We start from the raw sequence: 17,282 nt of genomic DNA, 5'->3' as shown, positions 1-17,282 counted from the left end.
GTAGAAAAGCAATTATTAGGACGGTAGGTTGACCTTGGATTGTCAACCTATTAACTATTAACCGATTATAAATAATCCTATAAAGATGTGAGCCATAAAGCATGTTGTTATTGGATTCATAGCTTCAGAGGGTACAAGACAGAAAGGGAGTAAGGGAGAGAGTTAGACAAACAGAAGGAGAAGGAGAAAGACGGCACTTATTTATGCACCACATTAAGGGTCAGAATACAAATTGAATCAATGACCATCAATCTTTCCCTGGAGTCTGAGTGTTTGTGTTGCAGCATCTTGGTTTCGTGTTTCCAGGCTGAATTTTTGTCACGCTCACAATTCAGTTATTTCTTTTGTTTCTGGAAGTGCTTATGTTCCATACACTAGTACGTCCTTCTTTTCTCATTGTCAGTTTAACTGTGCATGGCTTCAACATAAGCGAATGTTTTATGCCTATGTTCATCTAAATCCACCGTAGGGATATCTAGTAGTGTGTGCACTACCTGTAGCCTGCAGCAGTAATTTGTGGCAGATGTCAAATCTGACAGTTCACACTGCGTGGCAGATCCGCAGTAGATGAGCTCCATGGGTTCATCTTCCCTCGCCCACTCCAAACGATATTCAGAGATGTCTGTACCCGAACCCTCGGGGCTCTGCAATAGAAACACAAAATCAGCTCAATGGAATTAACAGATACCTGAAAGTTAATGGATTCAGGTCTTGTTTTGCAAACCCAAAATGAAAAACAAGATTTTTTTTTTTCCATCTAAACTTAAGTCTATTGAGGTAGGTAAGTATTTGGACCCACATTTATTGTCATTTAACCTTGGTAAATCACCACAGCAGATTTGAAATCAAATGGTCAAGATCTGATTAAAGTGCAGACTTAATTCAAAGGTTTTAACAAAAGTACAGCATTAACTGTTTAGAAATTGCAGCCATTATAACCATGCATAGTCTGATAGTTATACCATGGTTGCATAGTTACTGGCCAGGTGAGGCCAGTTCCTTAATTTTCCAATGACAAATTAGGTATATAAATCACAAGTGTGCAACCTTCATTTGGTATATTTTCAGTGGAATATGTGGAGTATGGGGACCAAAAAATGATGAATGTGACTATTAGACTGAAAAACACAAAAAGATACCCTTTAAAGTGATAGGAAAAAAACTTTAGGAGTGGCCAAATCAGCAAGCTGGTATATTCTTATGAAGGAATGAGCCTGCTAAGCAACACCAAAAGGCCCAAAAGATGACTTTACTACTTTATTTTATTTTAGAAAAAACAGTAAAAGGAATGCTAGAGCTCTTTAGCAGTGTTAAAAAATGTGACCTGTCTTTTTATATTTGCTTGTCTGTTTTTTGTTCCTTCCATACATTGTTTATTTCCTTTGATAAATGCAGCTGTGTTTTTGGTTTGCCTCACCTCCCAGTTGAGCGTTACACAGGTGTTACTGGTGAGTGTGATTATGGGAACTCCACACTGGGCAGGAGGACCCGCTGCAGTCGTCACCTCTGTAGGCTCAGAGTATGGTCCGTACTAAGGGAGACACAGATCGATTGACACAAAATAAACGAGAAAGTTGAATCATTTAGACAGTAAAAAGTTTACAAAAGCTGAAAATCAAATTCTAATCCCAAACTGAATAGCTGTGAAATATAGACACAGTCATCTTGTTCAATAAGCAACAGTGCTAAGGTTTTGGCGCCATCTAATTCACTTTCAGGTGACCGGATAATCAAAACAATCAAATCTTATAATATTAAGTTAATTTTCTAGGGCACACTGATCCAACTACTCAGTGTCTGTGTCTACACCTACGGTTTTAAGTTGAATTTTCTGCTTGTTGCTTAATATTGGATGTGTATTAAGAGCTCCCAAGTTCGTGTGTTCAATATGCAGAGCAAATTTCAAAGCCATAAGTAAACAAACGCTATTTAATTCAATATTTCATGCTTAGCTGTTATAAAACATCCCTTCTTTTATAGGCTGACCTATTGAAGTGGCTGGATCAAGCTTCAAAAGGTTTCAGCTACGATTTTCTGTTGTTCTTTAATGGATTTTATGGTGAATTACCAGATCGTCATGGCTTTCATTTATTTATTTTCATTTTTATTATTGATCACACTCTTGCTTTGAAAAGCCAGACAGTTTCTCACCCCAGCCTCATTGGCAGCCCTCAGTCTGAAGCTATATGTTGCACCAGGAAGCAAGCTAGCGACAGTGCACTGTAGCTCCGAGCCATGATACACCTCCGTTGGCTTGGCGTCTCCCTCACTCATCTCCAGACTGTACACACACTCCTCACACACTCCCTCAGGGGAGTCTAAGAAGATCAAATAAGAGAGAGCGATAAGACAAAACATTTACAGTGAAACTAACCACAATACATGAATTGTGATGAAAATAAACAATACATATGTCACGATATCTTGTTATACATAAATTCTTAACGATGTATTCAGTATTTCACAAGCTTTTTATACTGCTTACAGATTAATACACAGGGTATATTTTGAATACTTTCTAGGGGTTTTTCCCCATAAACCTGGTGCTATTCTCTGCTTGCAGAAAGATGAAAGTAATAAATAATAGTGACAGTGGGGAAAACCCTCCAATATTTTATGTTTGACCTTCAGCTCGAGCCAGTAATTGCAGCTGCAGCAGTGCCTGAATGTGAGCTGATTAGAGACATGACCATCTGTATTAAACTGGTAAAAGAAAGAACTTCCTCAGCATGGCAGGCTGGAAGACCTTTTCCTGCCAAGAGATAACAGTACTAATCTGCAATAATAGGCTGACATTAGGAGAGTTAAGTCAAATATGAGGCTAGGTTAGGCATTTAATGAGCTAAATTAGGGCTCAATTAGGCTGAAACGTGGTTGACTCACCTTACATTAGAATTGGCCAGGGAAACATATTAAACGGCCAGAAGGTGATTTAGCTGCCTTATACGAAAATAATTCGAATATATTCTAGTAAATAAAAGTAAACAGCCTGCGTGTACGCCTGAACTCACCCCATTCTAACTGCACCTCCTTGTGTTTGGCTTTACCCACAATCCTTGGCGGCTGGCAGGGCCCTGGTGGGACACTTAATGTACGGACTGGAACAATAACAGTGCACTTAAAGAGCAAAAAATAAAAGGAACAAAAGACAATTACAGATAGGCTTAATTATTGGTGTACATGTATAATTTTAGGAAAGATTACTGAAAAGATTGTTTGACAACAACAACTATATTTTTCAGTGCAAAATATCTTTTGAAATTCCCATCATTATAGATTCCCATCACTTAGATTATAGAATATTGCTATTTTTGTATTATTGTTATGCAGATGACATACAACTGTACATATTAGTGTAACCTCAGACTGACAGTTTACAACACTCACTCAAAAAAATTGACTAAAATTTATTATTGGACGTGCAAAAACTTCACACAACTGAACTTAGGTGAGCCTGAAATTGGCCCCATTGCCTTAAAGAAAAAAGAAACATATGTATGTATATATATGTATATCTTTGTGTGTGTGTGTATTGCTGAAATTTGTGTATGCATGCATGTATGTGAATCTTACTGGGCTGTGTCCTCCGGTGGTGATACTACACACACGTAGGCGATAAACAGTCCCTGGTCTCAGTCGCTCACACACACACTGTGTTGCCGGACCACTGTACGCTACTTCCCATTGGTTTGCTGCACACACACACACACACACACACACATAACAAGGAATTACACAACTTGTCATATTCATGAGCTAAAGCACATACACATAATCAGCTGCTGTTTTGTACGTATTTGTGCAGTTTCCAGAAACAGAATCCCACTGACAACGCTTTGTTTCTGTTCTGCTGTTGATGGATTGCGTATGCCTGTGAAATATAATACTCTCCCTGTGAAGCAGCACTATGCCGTGCAAATATAGGCCTTGTTTACATCACAGCGTAAATTTCCTAGCAGAAGTGTATTGTGTTTCTGTAATGCATAATACTATGTTATCTCTACAGACTGAATGTACCTAAAAGTGAAGTTTGAATAAACCTAATATGGCAGAGTGATTCGTTTCAATGACCACATCTTTTTAAGAAGAAAAAGGTTTTAAAAAGCCTGTCTTGATATCACAGGACAGTGTAAATACAAGCTAGATAAAATCATCCAGAAACTTTTTAGGTCAATTCTATTGACAAAAAAACAAAGGCTTTTGATATTCTCTTCTTTTGTACACTGACACTCAACAGCAATCTTTTACCATAGATTGAAAGGAACTAGACAAGATTAGGTTTCCTGTAGGGCAGGTGTGAGCAACGCTGTGTGCATCAATATCTTAATTTGATGCTAAGAAAGACTCAATTATGGCTTCTATTTTTTTTTTAGGCTGGTAATTGAGAAAAGTTAAACAGCACACGAAGAGAAAAAGGTCTGTCCTAAGATGCTGGAAAATCTTTCATGGTATGTTTGAATAGATACAGTGACAGATAGATATAACACAGGTACCTTCAGAACATCCCTCTGAGATCTCAAGCAGGTATGTAAGAGCTTCTGATCCCCCATTGTCCATCGGAGGATCTGTCAAAGCAATTGATGAACTGATTTTAGTTTGGAATATTATTGCACATAAGCAATATTCCAATTCACAGGAGACAACATGTAGAAAATAATTGTTATTATTTTAGTTACTTTAGTTAGCTAAATTATTTTATCTGGGACATTAATATCAATACCAAAAATCTATCTGTTGCAGTCTTATGTATTTTTTGCAATTCTTCTGAAAGTGTGAAACACACTAACAGCAAACAGTGTCAGGATTCAGTTTGATCTTTGTTTCTGTACGAAGGTATGACTTTTTTGGTTTGGACTGTGGTCCAGGGAAGGTTGCACACATGTAGTCTTGGCTTGGATAATGCTGAAAAGTCTGTACCAAATCAATTTTGTATGAAAGCATCTCAATGAGTATCTGTATGTATATGATATGATATATGTGCATGCATGTGTGCCTCTTTACCCCATGTGACAGTAAATCCATAGGGTGTTGCCTCTGTGACACAGGGTGCAGATGGAGGGCCCGGTTTGTCTGGATTGGTGGTGCAAACCAAAACTTCACTTGGACTGCTCTTTCCCTCCATGTTTGATGCTATGAGCTGCAGGAAGAGAGGTGGACAAAAGGGACAATTAGAGACACAGAGCACGTAACAAAGGTACAAAGACAAAGAGTGTAGTGGGGGATCAGAAATCGAGAATAGGTTGATAGAAAGGCCTAAATTAGGCTCAGTGACTGAACAGGCGACTGCATGCTGCAAGGCCAAACTGTACTAGCCTGGGTTCAATTCCAACCCAAGGCCCTTTGCTGCACATCATCACTGCTCCCATTCTCCCTGCTTTCCTTTCTCTTTTTACTTAAATTTGTCTAATACTGGTCAGAAAAATCCAAAAAATAGATAAAGGATGAAATGAAGGGGAAGAGAAAAAGAGGAAAGAAGAAAAGGCGAAAAGAATATAGACAGAGTGGAAAACTGAGAAAAGAGCCAAAGCAAGCCAAGCAGAGACACACAAAAGAATTTCTGAAAACTTAAATCAATTGTCATGATAAATAGGAGCCATTAGTCTCTGCCCCTTCACGTGTTGTTGTTTTGGCTTCTCTGCCTTCTTCTCTTTTCTATTATCTAATTCTGTCGCTACATCCGATAGATAATTTTGCTTTGTTACATTATGCCTACACCAGATGGATAGCACAGGGAAAGCAGAAAGACTTGACTCTTTGTGTGTATTCATGTGTTTTGTGTTTTCGAAGATGCAAAGCTTTATCAAACAATGTGCATGAGGCAAGGTAGAAAAACCCAAAATAAACACAAACTCACCTGATGAGGTACGTGCAAGAGGATTTTGATAGATTTGTACAATTTCCTCAAATTATGAACAGGCACAAAAACCACAGCTGAATGTTATGTACTTGACAAATGGTTAGTGATTTGCAGTGTTTGACAACTCGTTAAACTATAGCCAAAATGACACATTTTGCATATTCTCTCTTAGTAAAAAAGCTTCTGATTTTCAACAAGTGGGACACAAGTGCAGAAACCAAAACACAAATGCTTACCCTGAATTTATACTGTGTACTCCTCTTCAGGCCTTGTACAGTACAGGTCAAGTTTTCTCCAGTGTACTTTGGATGAAAGTCTGTTCCCTGTGGGAGGTACAGTGTTTGATTCTCTCAGGGTGCATTAGGATCAGCATAAATTATTGAGTCTATGGATGCAATAAATGCTGACTTTTAGCTCACATTTTATTGTATATAGATATATATGGATACAGTAGAAAGAGAGCAGAGAACCTGTGGGAACATATAGTGTGGTTTCTTTTATATGTACAGTACTGTGCAAAGGTTTTAGGCAGGTGTGGGAAAAATGCTGTAGAAAATGCGGTAAACAAAGAATGCTGTACATCAGGGGTCCCCAATCCCAGTCCACGAGGGCCGGTGTCACTGCAGGTTTTAGATCTCACCCTGGGTCAACATACCTGAATCACACGATTAGTTCATTACCAGGCCTCTGGAGAACTTCAAGACATGTTGAGAAGGTAATTTATCCATTTAAATCAGCTGTGATGGATCAAGGACGCATCTAAAACCTGCAGGGATCGTGGACTGGGATTGGGGACCCCTGCTGTACATGCTCAGAGTTTATGTCTGTATTGCATATTTGGATTTACGGCTGTGCATCAGTGGCACTTACCCTAAATCTTTTTCATGAGATTATGAATATAAGCTTCGATATTCCTCTATACTGTCTTTTTCATTTGTTATTTTCATTTGTATATCCGTAACTTTCAAACTGAGATTTTTTAGTCTTCGGTTGACTGACTGCTTTATAAAACTCGTAAACTGGGCACAAACTAACAAACAGACAAAAGATGTTCTAGAGTCTTCGAGGTCTGTTTTTAATGTAAAGAAAAATAAAAGTTACAAATGTTTTTGTACATGGACGGTACTCACGCTGTTGTCCTCCTGGATCTCAAGTGTGTATTTGAGCTGCTCCACATTGGGACTGCCCTCAGGACGCCCCCACTCCAGGGTCACCCAGGACACCCCTGCCCTGACAAGCCGTGGTGCCAGAGGCAGAGCAGGCAGGGTGCCCATGGTGATATACACCACCTCTGAACTGAAGCCACTGCCGAAAAAGAAATTTCCATTTTAAGCTTTCCTTCAAAACGTTGAAGAAATGATTGTCATGGGTTTCAATTTCAGCTGAGATGGAGGCATGAATATTTTTCAAAGTGAGAAAAATCAGTGAAAATGAAAAGGACACTGACAGAAGTGCTTTGGTGGTTAATCACAGAGGTGCGTGGAGTTGTAAGTGAAGACGTTACATGAGTTCCGAAGAGGATGTTAAACAGAGAAAAAAGGAGTGCATAGGGAGGATAGATGATTTGTAGCGGGGGGAAAAAATATTCAAGTTAGAATAAAAGCAAGTAACCCAGCTTCAAATCTGCCAAACTGAAGGATGCATTAAAGCTGTTTTGAGTTCGTTCACAGAGCTAATATCTCCTCCCTCACTCTCAGTCCCCTCTATGACCTCTCTGCTCCCTTTCACCCTAATAACTGCAGGCGAGATGGTCCACGCTATAATGACAAGAGGAGGCAAGAGAAGAGTGAAAATAGAGGGAAATGGGAAAAGAGGAAGTCTATTCTTCTGTATGTAACTGATGTTACATGGAGAATAGCAGTTCGGTGCATGCCTGCTGCCGTAGTGGTATACAATGAAGAACAACAACAAAAAAACATGCAATATGCCTCCCATGACACTGTATTCATGCAAGTGTGCGTATATAAAACGTATATACACATTCAATAACAGAACTTTACCTTCTGCCCATGTCGTTGTGTGCAGCCAACCTGAATGTGTAGTCACAGGCGGGGGAGAGTCGTGTGACCTTATAGTGCCTCTGGTTCCCAAAGTAACATTCTCTGAAAACGCTGTTCTTCTTTCCCTGCAGAGAAGACGTATACAGAAAAGACATAAAGACAAGAACGGACATTAGGATTGATAAGCTCACCTACAACAAAATGTTAAATGTGAAGAAAAAAATAGCACGACAAAGTAAAGAAGTATAAATAGAAGATGGGAAGAAAAGCCAGATATTCATTGCAAGAGCATAATTCACAGTTTTATTCCATCTTGTCTGAAGAGCCCAATGTTGACATGTGTTTAGGGACACTGGTGATAGGTGTAAGTGCTGCTTTGAGGTAAGGGTAGAGCATGACAGATGACAGACTTACCTCATCCCACTCGAGCAGGTAGTTTGTAATTTTGGATCCGTTGTCACCCGGGGGCTACGGGTGACAGTGAAATGGACCGAGGGAAGCAGACAAGAGAGAAGAGAGAGATTGAGAGATTAGCTAAGGATAAAAGACTCTGACAATGAGACAGACAGAATACCGGCTGTGTTTTTATGATTGGCCTTATATCCTGTCTGGGTGACTGATGTCACTCTTTATGAATGACAGTGTGTAAGGATATAAAAAAAATACTAAAATAACAGGTCAGAGAGGACACATGGGTGCTAACAGAGTTGTGCAACTACTTGTGGCGATCGTGGCTCAAGAGCTGGGAGTTCGCCTTGTAATCGGAAGGTTGCCGGTTCGAGCCCCGGCTTGGACAGTCTCGGTCGTTGTGTCCTTGGGCAAGACACTCCACCCGTTGCCTACTGGTGGTGGTCAGAGGGCCCGGTGGCGCCAGTGTCCGGCAGCCTCTGTCAGTGCGCCCCAGGGTGGTTGTGGCTACAACGTAGCTTGCCATCACCAGTGTGTGAATGGGTGGATGACTGGATGTGTAAAGCGCTTTGGGGTCCTTAGGGACTAATAAAGCGCTATATAAATACAGACCATTTACTTGTCGGTGCTGCACGGCTGATGCACTCAAACTATTAATTAATATACTTAATTTAAAAAATCATTAAATGTGTCACATTCACAATCACTGTGATGTTTCTTGGGAGTGAAAATACTTCATGGAGGAGTATCTGGACAAGAAGATGTCTGTAGCTGTACCTTCCACTGTAGGGTGAGGCTGGTCTTGGCACGATTCGTGAGTTTTGGCGGTGACGGGACATCAGGGACCGTGGATTCTGTGGTAAACGAGCCGGCCTCTGAACACGAGCCTCGAACCAAATTGTACATTGCCGACACCCTGACACAGAAAGACAAACGAAACAAACAGTTAAAGGATGTTTTTATGCAACATTTCAGTGATTCCCAGACCCCCATATGCTGCAACACACAAGTAGTTAAATATTAAAAGGATTGAGGCCTTACCGTACGTGGTAGTCTGTAGCTGGCCTGAGATCTTTCAGATGATACTCCAATTCTTCACCACTGAAACATAGACAAGAGTCACCAGTGTCCTTTGGATGACCTTAAGGATTAAATTTGGACGCTGTATTCCCCCCCCCAACTTCTAAGTTTCCTACCTGTATATGAGGCGATATTTCCCATCTCTTCCCTTATCTGAGAGAGATACCTCATAGGAGCAAGACACAGGTATCCCGTTACTATGCCTGTTCACCAGCCCTGCTGGGGGGGCCCAGGACAGCCGTGCAGTCCGTGCCTGAATATTGGAAACCTTCAGGACACAAAGGAATACATAGTTATAGCCGCATTGCTAGTGAAGTCAATAACAGGTAGTTAAAAGCCACTGCACAAAAGGCAATATTAAAGGCAATATTTTAAACCACAACATCTGTGGTTTAAATGCCTGTTTGAAAAAAAGCTGAATCCATCCATCCAGGTGAATTTATGCTGTTTATATAACTCTATGTGTACATGTGCAACAGACTACTGCATTCATCATAAACGCTTTAAGTTACAGGACATCGAACATGCATCATGCATCAGCACTGAAAAAATAGACAGTGTCACAAGGAAACCTCCAAATTATTTTACATTTCCTTTTTTTATTACTTCTCATTCTCAACTATAATAAACTTGATCAGTTTATAAGTCACCTGAGGTTTTAAGCATAGATAAATCACTACTACTGGACATCAATCAAAAGTCTATTTCATGTATTTCTCAGCATCTCCATCTGTAGTTATACTAAATATCCTCTTTGTATCATCACTCAGTTCTCAGTCTCAAGCCGTGGCGTAAACTCAAAGATGTTAAATGGGCCGCTTGCACAGCATGCTGACCAAACTGTTTTAACTTGGAATGAGCAGTTCCTCTCTAGTAAACCACGTCTGCACGGAAGCAGCTCATTCATTCAATCACATTCCCCTCAGGGAAGGAAAAAAGCTATTACAGAGTGTGTAGCTTGGGTGAGCAGATGCTGCCCTCAGGTGGCCAGCATTAGCACAGCTTAAATTATAATTACTCTCCCTGCTGCTCAAGCCCCCCAAAAAACGTTGAAAATGAGGAATGCGCTGCATATACAAGTCAGTATAGATATTATTCTAAACGTAAGCATTTCATTTTCATGTGACTCAAAGAGACCAAATAAACATACGGAAAAGTCATCACTGCTTAAGCCAGCTGTGACTGCATCGGACAGGGAGGTGATTGATGAGAGCGGTTTGAATGTGTGTGTGCGTGGAGTTGTGGGAAGAGGTATGCCAACCTGTGGTTTTTCGATTGCAGACAGCATGTCTTGAACACGCTTCCCCTCTGAATCATGATCTGAAGAGAAAGACAGACAAAAAGACAGTAATTATCAAGAATGACATAATAAATATTCCATCATAAAAGAGAGGCTCTATGTATAAACTGAGGTGAGAATTCCCAAGGGCATTTTTCACCACGTGTCAGGCCATAATTACAATCTTTGAAAACTGTTTCTACCTTTCTTAATGTCAGTTTGATTGCCAGTGAAAATTCTAACTTTCAAATCAGATCCACATTGGCTGCATGGCTGAAAATGAGACAATCAGAACATTTTCAGCTCCCAGATGTTACTGTCAAATGTAGAAATCGAGGGCTCATTATTACACAAGGTCGGCCAAGGTTTGCGTTTAAACGGGGAAATTAAGGTTGAAAATGTCACCAAAAACCATTTGCATTCCCTAATCAACTGTAATGTTTTCTGTGGCATTTTCAGTCCAGCAAATAATTCAACCATCTGTGGAAAAACGAAGCAAAAATAGCCCAAAATACAATAAAAAACCCCATCAATTCTTTAGAAATTCTGTTGCCAAATAGTGTGTGATGCAACACTTGTTTTCTTCAGTAAGTGCCTATTTCATCTCATCAAGTCGTTACACAGCTGCCGGGGAGGAGGAGAGAAAAAACCTAAATGCATTCCACAGAAAGGATTACTCATAAATTTCTGACCTATGAAACAATATGGGGATCACCAAAACAAACAAATAAATAAATAAATAAACATGACTCATATTCCACAATGGCTACTCTGCTTTGTACATAAAAACTGATGATGGTTTTTAGATTAAACAGTTCATAGAAATTATAATTCTAATCATTATGATGCACCATTGTCACATCAACTATATCTACATCTGTGAGTAATTGTTCCCAGGAAGGTCTGACATCAGTTTGGCTGTTTTTGTAGCCCAGCTCGTTGACTTTATTGCACGACTTCTACTGAATACATGTGTATATGATGACTGTGTTTCGTGTATTCTTTAAAACGTAGTTAAACAGATTTAGCTCGGAAGTCACATATATGGATATGAGATCGAGAAAAACAAAAATAACGACTACATACGCTTATTTACATAGGAGAAAAAGGACATTAATCTGTATAAAAAAAACATGGCTCATGTGATATTGATGTGAAAAGTAATTCTGAAGCTTAGAATTAGACAGTTCACATGTAGCTATTTTGACAATCAATTAATAATAATAATAATGGATTGGATTTTTATAGCGCTTTTCAATGCCACTATTCATTCACTCTCGCACTCACACACTGGTGGAGGCAGCTACAGTTGTAGCTGTAGCTACAACTGTAGCTGTAGCTACAACTGTAGGCAACTACAGTTCTAGCTGTAGCTACAACTGTAGGCAGCTACAGTTGTAGCCACAGCTGCCCTGGGGCAGACTGACAGAAGCGAGGCTGCCATATTGCGCCATCGGCCTCTGGCCAACACCAGTAGGGTAAAGTGTCTTGCCCAAGGACACAACGACCAGGACAGAGAGCCCAGGGATTGAACCGGCGACCTTCCGGTTACAGATACGTTTCCCAACCCCCTGAGCCAGTTTGCCGTTTGCAGTTTTTCCTCTATTACAAATCAAAGTTATTTAGATTTTGACCTAGAATATTAAGCTGTCTCTAACAGATAGCGGGAAAAAATTTTCATTTTTCCCGCTATATTTTTCATTTCTCAAATATAATCTGTTCAAAATAATTATAATGAGAATATTTGTAACCCACAAAAAGATAAAGGCTACTTAGAAAGCATTTCAGGGTGTGAGTGGAGCAGTTGTTTTTACTGTCCCTTCTGAGTGTGTCACTGGTTCTGCACAGCCTCTTTGAAAGTGAGCAGCATAAACACATGCATGTAAAAAACTGGTCCACCGACACATGTAAAGGTGATTTAGTAGACGCTCGAGGTTGTTATGAGGGTGAGCGCAAGTGAATGTGTGCGCACACGTGTGGGAACTTCCCACTCCCCCACCGCTGCCGCCCACCCCCACCCCGTGTGATCCCCGAAGTTGAGGTTTTTCCTGATTGAAGGGGATCTGCTTTCTCCATTTCAGTGTGACCACTTGAGATCACACAGGATGTCTCTATGAATCTTTGCGTGAAGGTAAGCAACAGCAAGACCTGCATGAAACCAAGATTGATTGATGCTCGTGCTACAGGAGCGAGGAAACTGTCAAACATGCGAGCATGCGTGCATGCACGTGAATGGAGACCTTATACACAAGCGCAGTATATTTGTATAAAACGCAATTTGGGTTTCAAAGATCGATGTATATTTGGCACAAATGATGGAGTGTGCATGTGCGTGTGTGGAACTGACATACAGCATGTATGTCAGTTCCTCTGACGGGTTATGGAGGAGAGCGCCCTAATGTGCCTGGGGTACACTTATGAGTCATGGCAACAGTGATGTCATGGAAGCACAACCTCTACTTGCCCTCCCTGTGTGTGAGAAAAAAAGGGCAAGAGCAAAAGAGAGACTGTGTGTGTGCGTCTCAGTATTAGGTCACAGGAGATTGCTGATGGGCAGCGGGGGGAAGTTTAAGCTACTGTTTGTACATGTGTGTGTTGGGGCTGGCAGCACGGATAGAGTTCAACAGATGCACTGCTAGACACATTAGCTCATTAGTGCTCTTTTCTCTTCTTTTTTTATACATACACTTATCTTTCCATTCTTCCACTGGGACAAAACTGAACTTTTTCTCTTTTATGGAATTACAGCACAGCTCCAGACATGAAGAGCTCCATCAAGCAGGCTGACCCAGCTTATCGGATCAGCCGTTGAGTGAAAAAAAGACAGGGGTATGGCCTGCTCAGTGATTTTGCCCCACATTTACAGTACTGGTCTCACGTAACCAAGAGCATAAAGTTAAGAGGTGGTCTCAACAAATTCAACTGCAGACATAAGAAGAGAACTTATTTAATATTTCAGAAGACGTGTAATAACGTTTGAAAAACACCACTTCTTTACCTCACCACTGAGTGTTATGACTGGCGGTCGTTGGCGAGTCCATCTGCTTAAGTGTTTAATACCGAGATGAACCAGGAGATGATGCTGACGGCTGAAATCTGAAACTGAACCTCTACTCGGTGTTACTCCACACCCCCTGTGTCCTTACTGTTCCTCTCTCTTCTGTTTTTGGCGCTGCCCACGCACCATAACTTCCTATTCTCGTCTGACCTCACATCCCGTCTGTGTTTGACCGACTGTGTTTGATTACCGAGAACAGCCAGACGGAGCACAACGGACAGCAGGAAGAAGAGGAATAAGGGAAAATGATGGGGGGGAGGGGACCAGGCGACGGGCAGATTTTATAGGAAGAAAGAGAGACACTAAAAGACAGAGTGCAAAGAGAGGGGAAAGGATGGGAAAGATGAGTCTGGGTAAGAGATTAGGTATAAAAACACAAGGAAATTGAGAGACAAAGAGCAAGCCAGAGATCAACGGAGAGGAGGACAAAGGGGGGATGAAAGTTGAAAGAGGGAAAAAGGATTAGGATGATGTCAGGCAAGGATTACAGAAACTTTACTGACGTCATCAGTAGGTGCAGAGCAGATGCACACCACTGATCTCAACAGCCGGATAAATAAAGTAATGACTCACTCACAAATCCAGGTTGGCTTTTCCTAAAAGTTACACAAATACAACAGAAGTATATAGTGTATGACATATTTTTATTTTGTTATAACAGCGCTCTGTAGTGGTATGAGACATTCTACAGAAGCAATGATAATGTAGGTATGTTATTAAAATAACTAACTGTGATCATCGTCTGGATTTCTTTTGTTTGTTTGTTTGTTTGTTTTTGGTCCAATCTGAATATTTTTCCCCTTTATTAATAAGAATAGTAAAAAACAAAGAAACAGTTGAATCATTAATTGCATCATTTTTGCCTGTGAAGCAGACAAAAGGCATTGACAGTTTCTTCCAGATGCTAGCAATATGCCTCCTAGGGAGATTAATAACCACTCGCATACCTTCTTCTCATGGTGCAACATGCCTTTCTGGCACAACAGCAACTGCAAACTACTAGGAACGATGGAGACCTGGAGTAAATTGATGTAATAAACAGGAAACTATTTTAGCTTAAAACGTCTATTAAGTCATAAACGTAGGAGAGAAGACAGTCACGCTAAGAAAGTGACCACCAGAATTCCCACCTGGTGGAAATGGCCTAAATTCTTGGTTAGTCTCATCATTTTATTCTGACTAACAAAACCTCAGATTAGTCTAAGCAGTTCCCACTATATAATGTGAAGCTTCATGACTGGATGTTTCTTTCTTAAATATATTGAAGTCGACTTAAAAGCAAAGAGTAAGCTTGACTCTCTTCATTCCTGTCTTTGCGCTCTAAATTGTACCGGCTTTCTCCCTCAATGTTTACAGCATTTTCCTAAATGTTTAAATGTTACACATCCAGAGACTTCAAAATTAGTTATGTCACTTGCAAAGAGCGTTTCAATAAAATGTGAGTCACTTTGACATTGAGGAGATTGCATTCCTCCTGCATGACGGCCTGTGGCTCGTAGACACAGTCTGTCTGCACTGGGACAGAAAAAGACCTTTAAGGCCCGGAGAAAAAAAATGTGAAAAATGTGGCAACGGCCGCTCACTCAGCCCCCACTCCACACAGTACTGGGCCACAGGGTGCATGTGGTGTGTCGCCCAAAAGGAACAAAGTGAGCTATGATACCCATCTTTAGAAGCCTCTAATCAGAGAGAACAAAGCAAAGCGATGGACACTCAATCTGTAGCAGGGAGAGGTGTGGAGAGCAGAGAAAGACCAGAAGGGAAGGAGTGGGTTCAGAAGTGAGAGAGGAGAGGAAAGAGGCAAATAGAGGTAGAGAGGGGCATAGACCTCAGATTCCACACTATTATCATCTACTGCATAGCAAGCATTCCATCTGTTCAACAGCTGGGCTACACACACTAGCACACACACACACACACACAAAGTGGAGAAGTTGTTGGGACATGCCTGAATTTGTGGTTGTCATGGTGAAGGTTTGGTTCTCATGGCCAGAGCCCTTATGGTTTATAAAAGGGATTAGAAAAGGACAGACGGACAGAGGGACTGGTCCAGAGTAACGTGGAAAAGTTGGAGAGTAAAAACGAAAAAGGCAGCAAATAAGGTGAGTGGAAAGGAAAGAAGCAGGAAGTATATTCAAGAATCAAATATCACAACACAGACGAAGTGACACTTGCAAATAAGAATCTTGATTATGACTCACTTTCTCTAGTAACCTGCTTAATTGACTTCACAAAAATAAGAATAGGATAAGGGGTCATCCTGGGGAAGAATTTGGTTACTACTGCTGGATGTCTGCATACGCAACCTAATCTCTTGGTCATTAATAACTGTTTAGTAAGAGTGCATGTAAATGATAAAGACTATGCAAATGAATGGTAAGCTACCAGACCATAAAAATCATATATAAAAGCTCATGTGTTGCAAATATTGGAATACAAAGGCCTTCTTATACTCTTATACTCAAAATTACATTTTTTTTGACTCCCTTTACTAACTTGTTATCTCTTAATATGCATGCATGCATGCCTATGTAGACACAGTGACCTTCTCCACTGCAACCCTCTCACTAAGGAAGAAAATGAACACTTCAACTGCCAGCTGACACAAAAAAGTCTATCCACGTTTTCATACCATTTGCACATGCATGCACATGTGTTTATAAAAGAATGTACATGTAATGTGAGTGACAAAGCAACCTGGCTAAACAGTGAGGGATTATGGGGGACGCGTTTCTCAGAACCCTGACCCCATTCGACCCTGCTCAGCCAAAAAAAAAAAAAAAAAAAAAAAAGTTTGAGGGAGTGAGTGCAGACTGGCAGACAGCGGGAGGGAATTATACAATCAACAGATAGCATGGCTGGTTAAAAACAGGAACAGTGACAAAAAGGCAAACAACAAAGTGGTAGAACATTAGGTGGATAAAAGAAGGGATAGTTGGAGACTAATCAATGCAATGTCTCCCTTACTGCAAAGGCAAATTAAAAACAAATACCTCAATTTAAATTTAAATGCCTTAGGCTGTTGTTAGGCTCTTTTTAGTAATGACAAATATTGTCTGTGCATACTGTGCATGCATTTGATGACACCAATAAGTACATTAATAAGAAAGGTGATAGCTGTCCATGCTCCAATATCAGTCATTTGTATAGTTTTACTTTAATCTGATGGTTTTCTGCGACTCATTTCCCGAAAGCAATTTGTGTAAGCAAACTGGCAACATCCATTAAAAAACAACAACAACAACTCACTAAATCCCAGTCTATTTGTGAGTTACTGGTGGTTTCATGTGTGTGAATTTCAAAAATGAAATTTTAGGTTTTGATGAAACGTTAAAATTATCCCAAGATTACCAAATGACCTTTTTCATGTGTTTCATGCTGCTTTGTTAAATCATGCCTCTTCATCCACATATTTTTTTTAAAGAAGCCCTTTTAGATTTATTATTTTGTAAGACATGGTCGAAGAAATTCAAAACCTACCAAGCAAAACTACAGGTAGCCATACTGGCCTGCAGTTCCTCAACTGGCCACTTGAGGTCAAACACAAATCAATCCCCTAAGACCAGGGGTCAAAGTTTACACAATTACAGACATGTCTGC

General features: G+C 40.4%; 1 protein-coding gene across 3 annotated transcripts in view; it reads right to left on the bottom strand.

Annotated features, from left to right (window-relative positions):
- The window catches only part of fndc3ba (fibronectin type III domain containing 3Ba), an 86,522-nt gene that overhangs the window by 16,398 nt on the left and 52,842 nt on the right, over positions 1-17,282 (bottom strand). For all 3 annotated transcript variants that reach the window (XM_085144109.1, XM_085144110.1, XM_085144111.1), the window contains 15 exons: positions 10,607-10,665; positions 9,462-9,613; positions 9,307-9,366; positions 9,043-9,181; positions 8,272-8,325; positions 7,858-7,982; positions 6,988-7,162; positions 6,094-6,180; positions 5,002-5,137; positions 4,494-4,565; positions 3,574-3,692; positions 3,012-3,117; positions 2,152-2,318; positions 1,418-1,531; positions 495-644 (listed from right to left, as the gene is read on the bottom strand). In XM_085144109.1, the coding sequence (XP_085000235.1) occupies positions 495-644; positions 1,418-1,531; positions 2,152-2,318; positions 3,012-3,117; positions 3,574-3,692; positions 4,494-4,565; positions 5,002-5,137; positions 6,094-6,180; positions 6,988-7,162; positions 7,858-7,982; positions 8,272-8,325; positions 9,043-9,181; positions 9,307-9,366; positions 9,462-9,613; positions 10,607-10,665 (1,715 nt within the window). The remainder of the gene's footprint in view (positions 1-494; positions 645-1,417; positions 1,532-2,151; positions 2,319-3,011; positions 3,118-3,573; positions 3,693-4,493; positions 4,566-5,001; positions 5,138-6,093; positions 6,181-6,987; positions 7,163-7,857; positions 7,983-8,271; positions 8,326-9,042; positions 9,182-9,306; positions 9,367-9,461; positions 9,614-10,606; positions 10,666-17,282) is intronic.

This window comes from Neolamprologus multifasciatus, chromosome 19 (assembly GCF_963576455.1).
Source record: "Neolamprologus multifasciatus chromosome 19, fNeoMul1.2, whole genome shotgun sequence".
NCBI classification, from domain to species: Eukaryota; Metazoa; Chordata; class Actinopteri; order Cichliformes; family Cichlidae; genus Neolamprologus; species Neolamprologus multifasciatus.
This window is presented reverse-complemented; position numbering and strand designations above follow the sequence as displayed.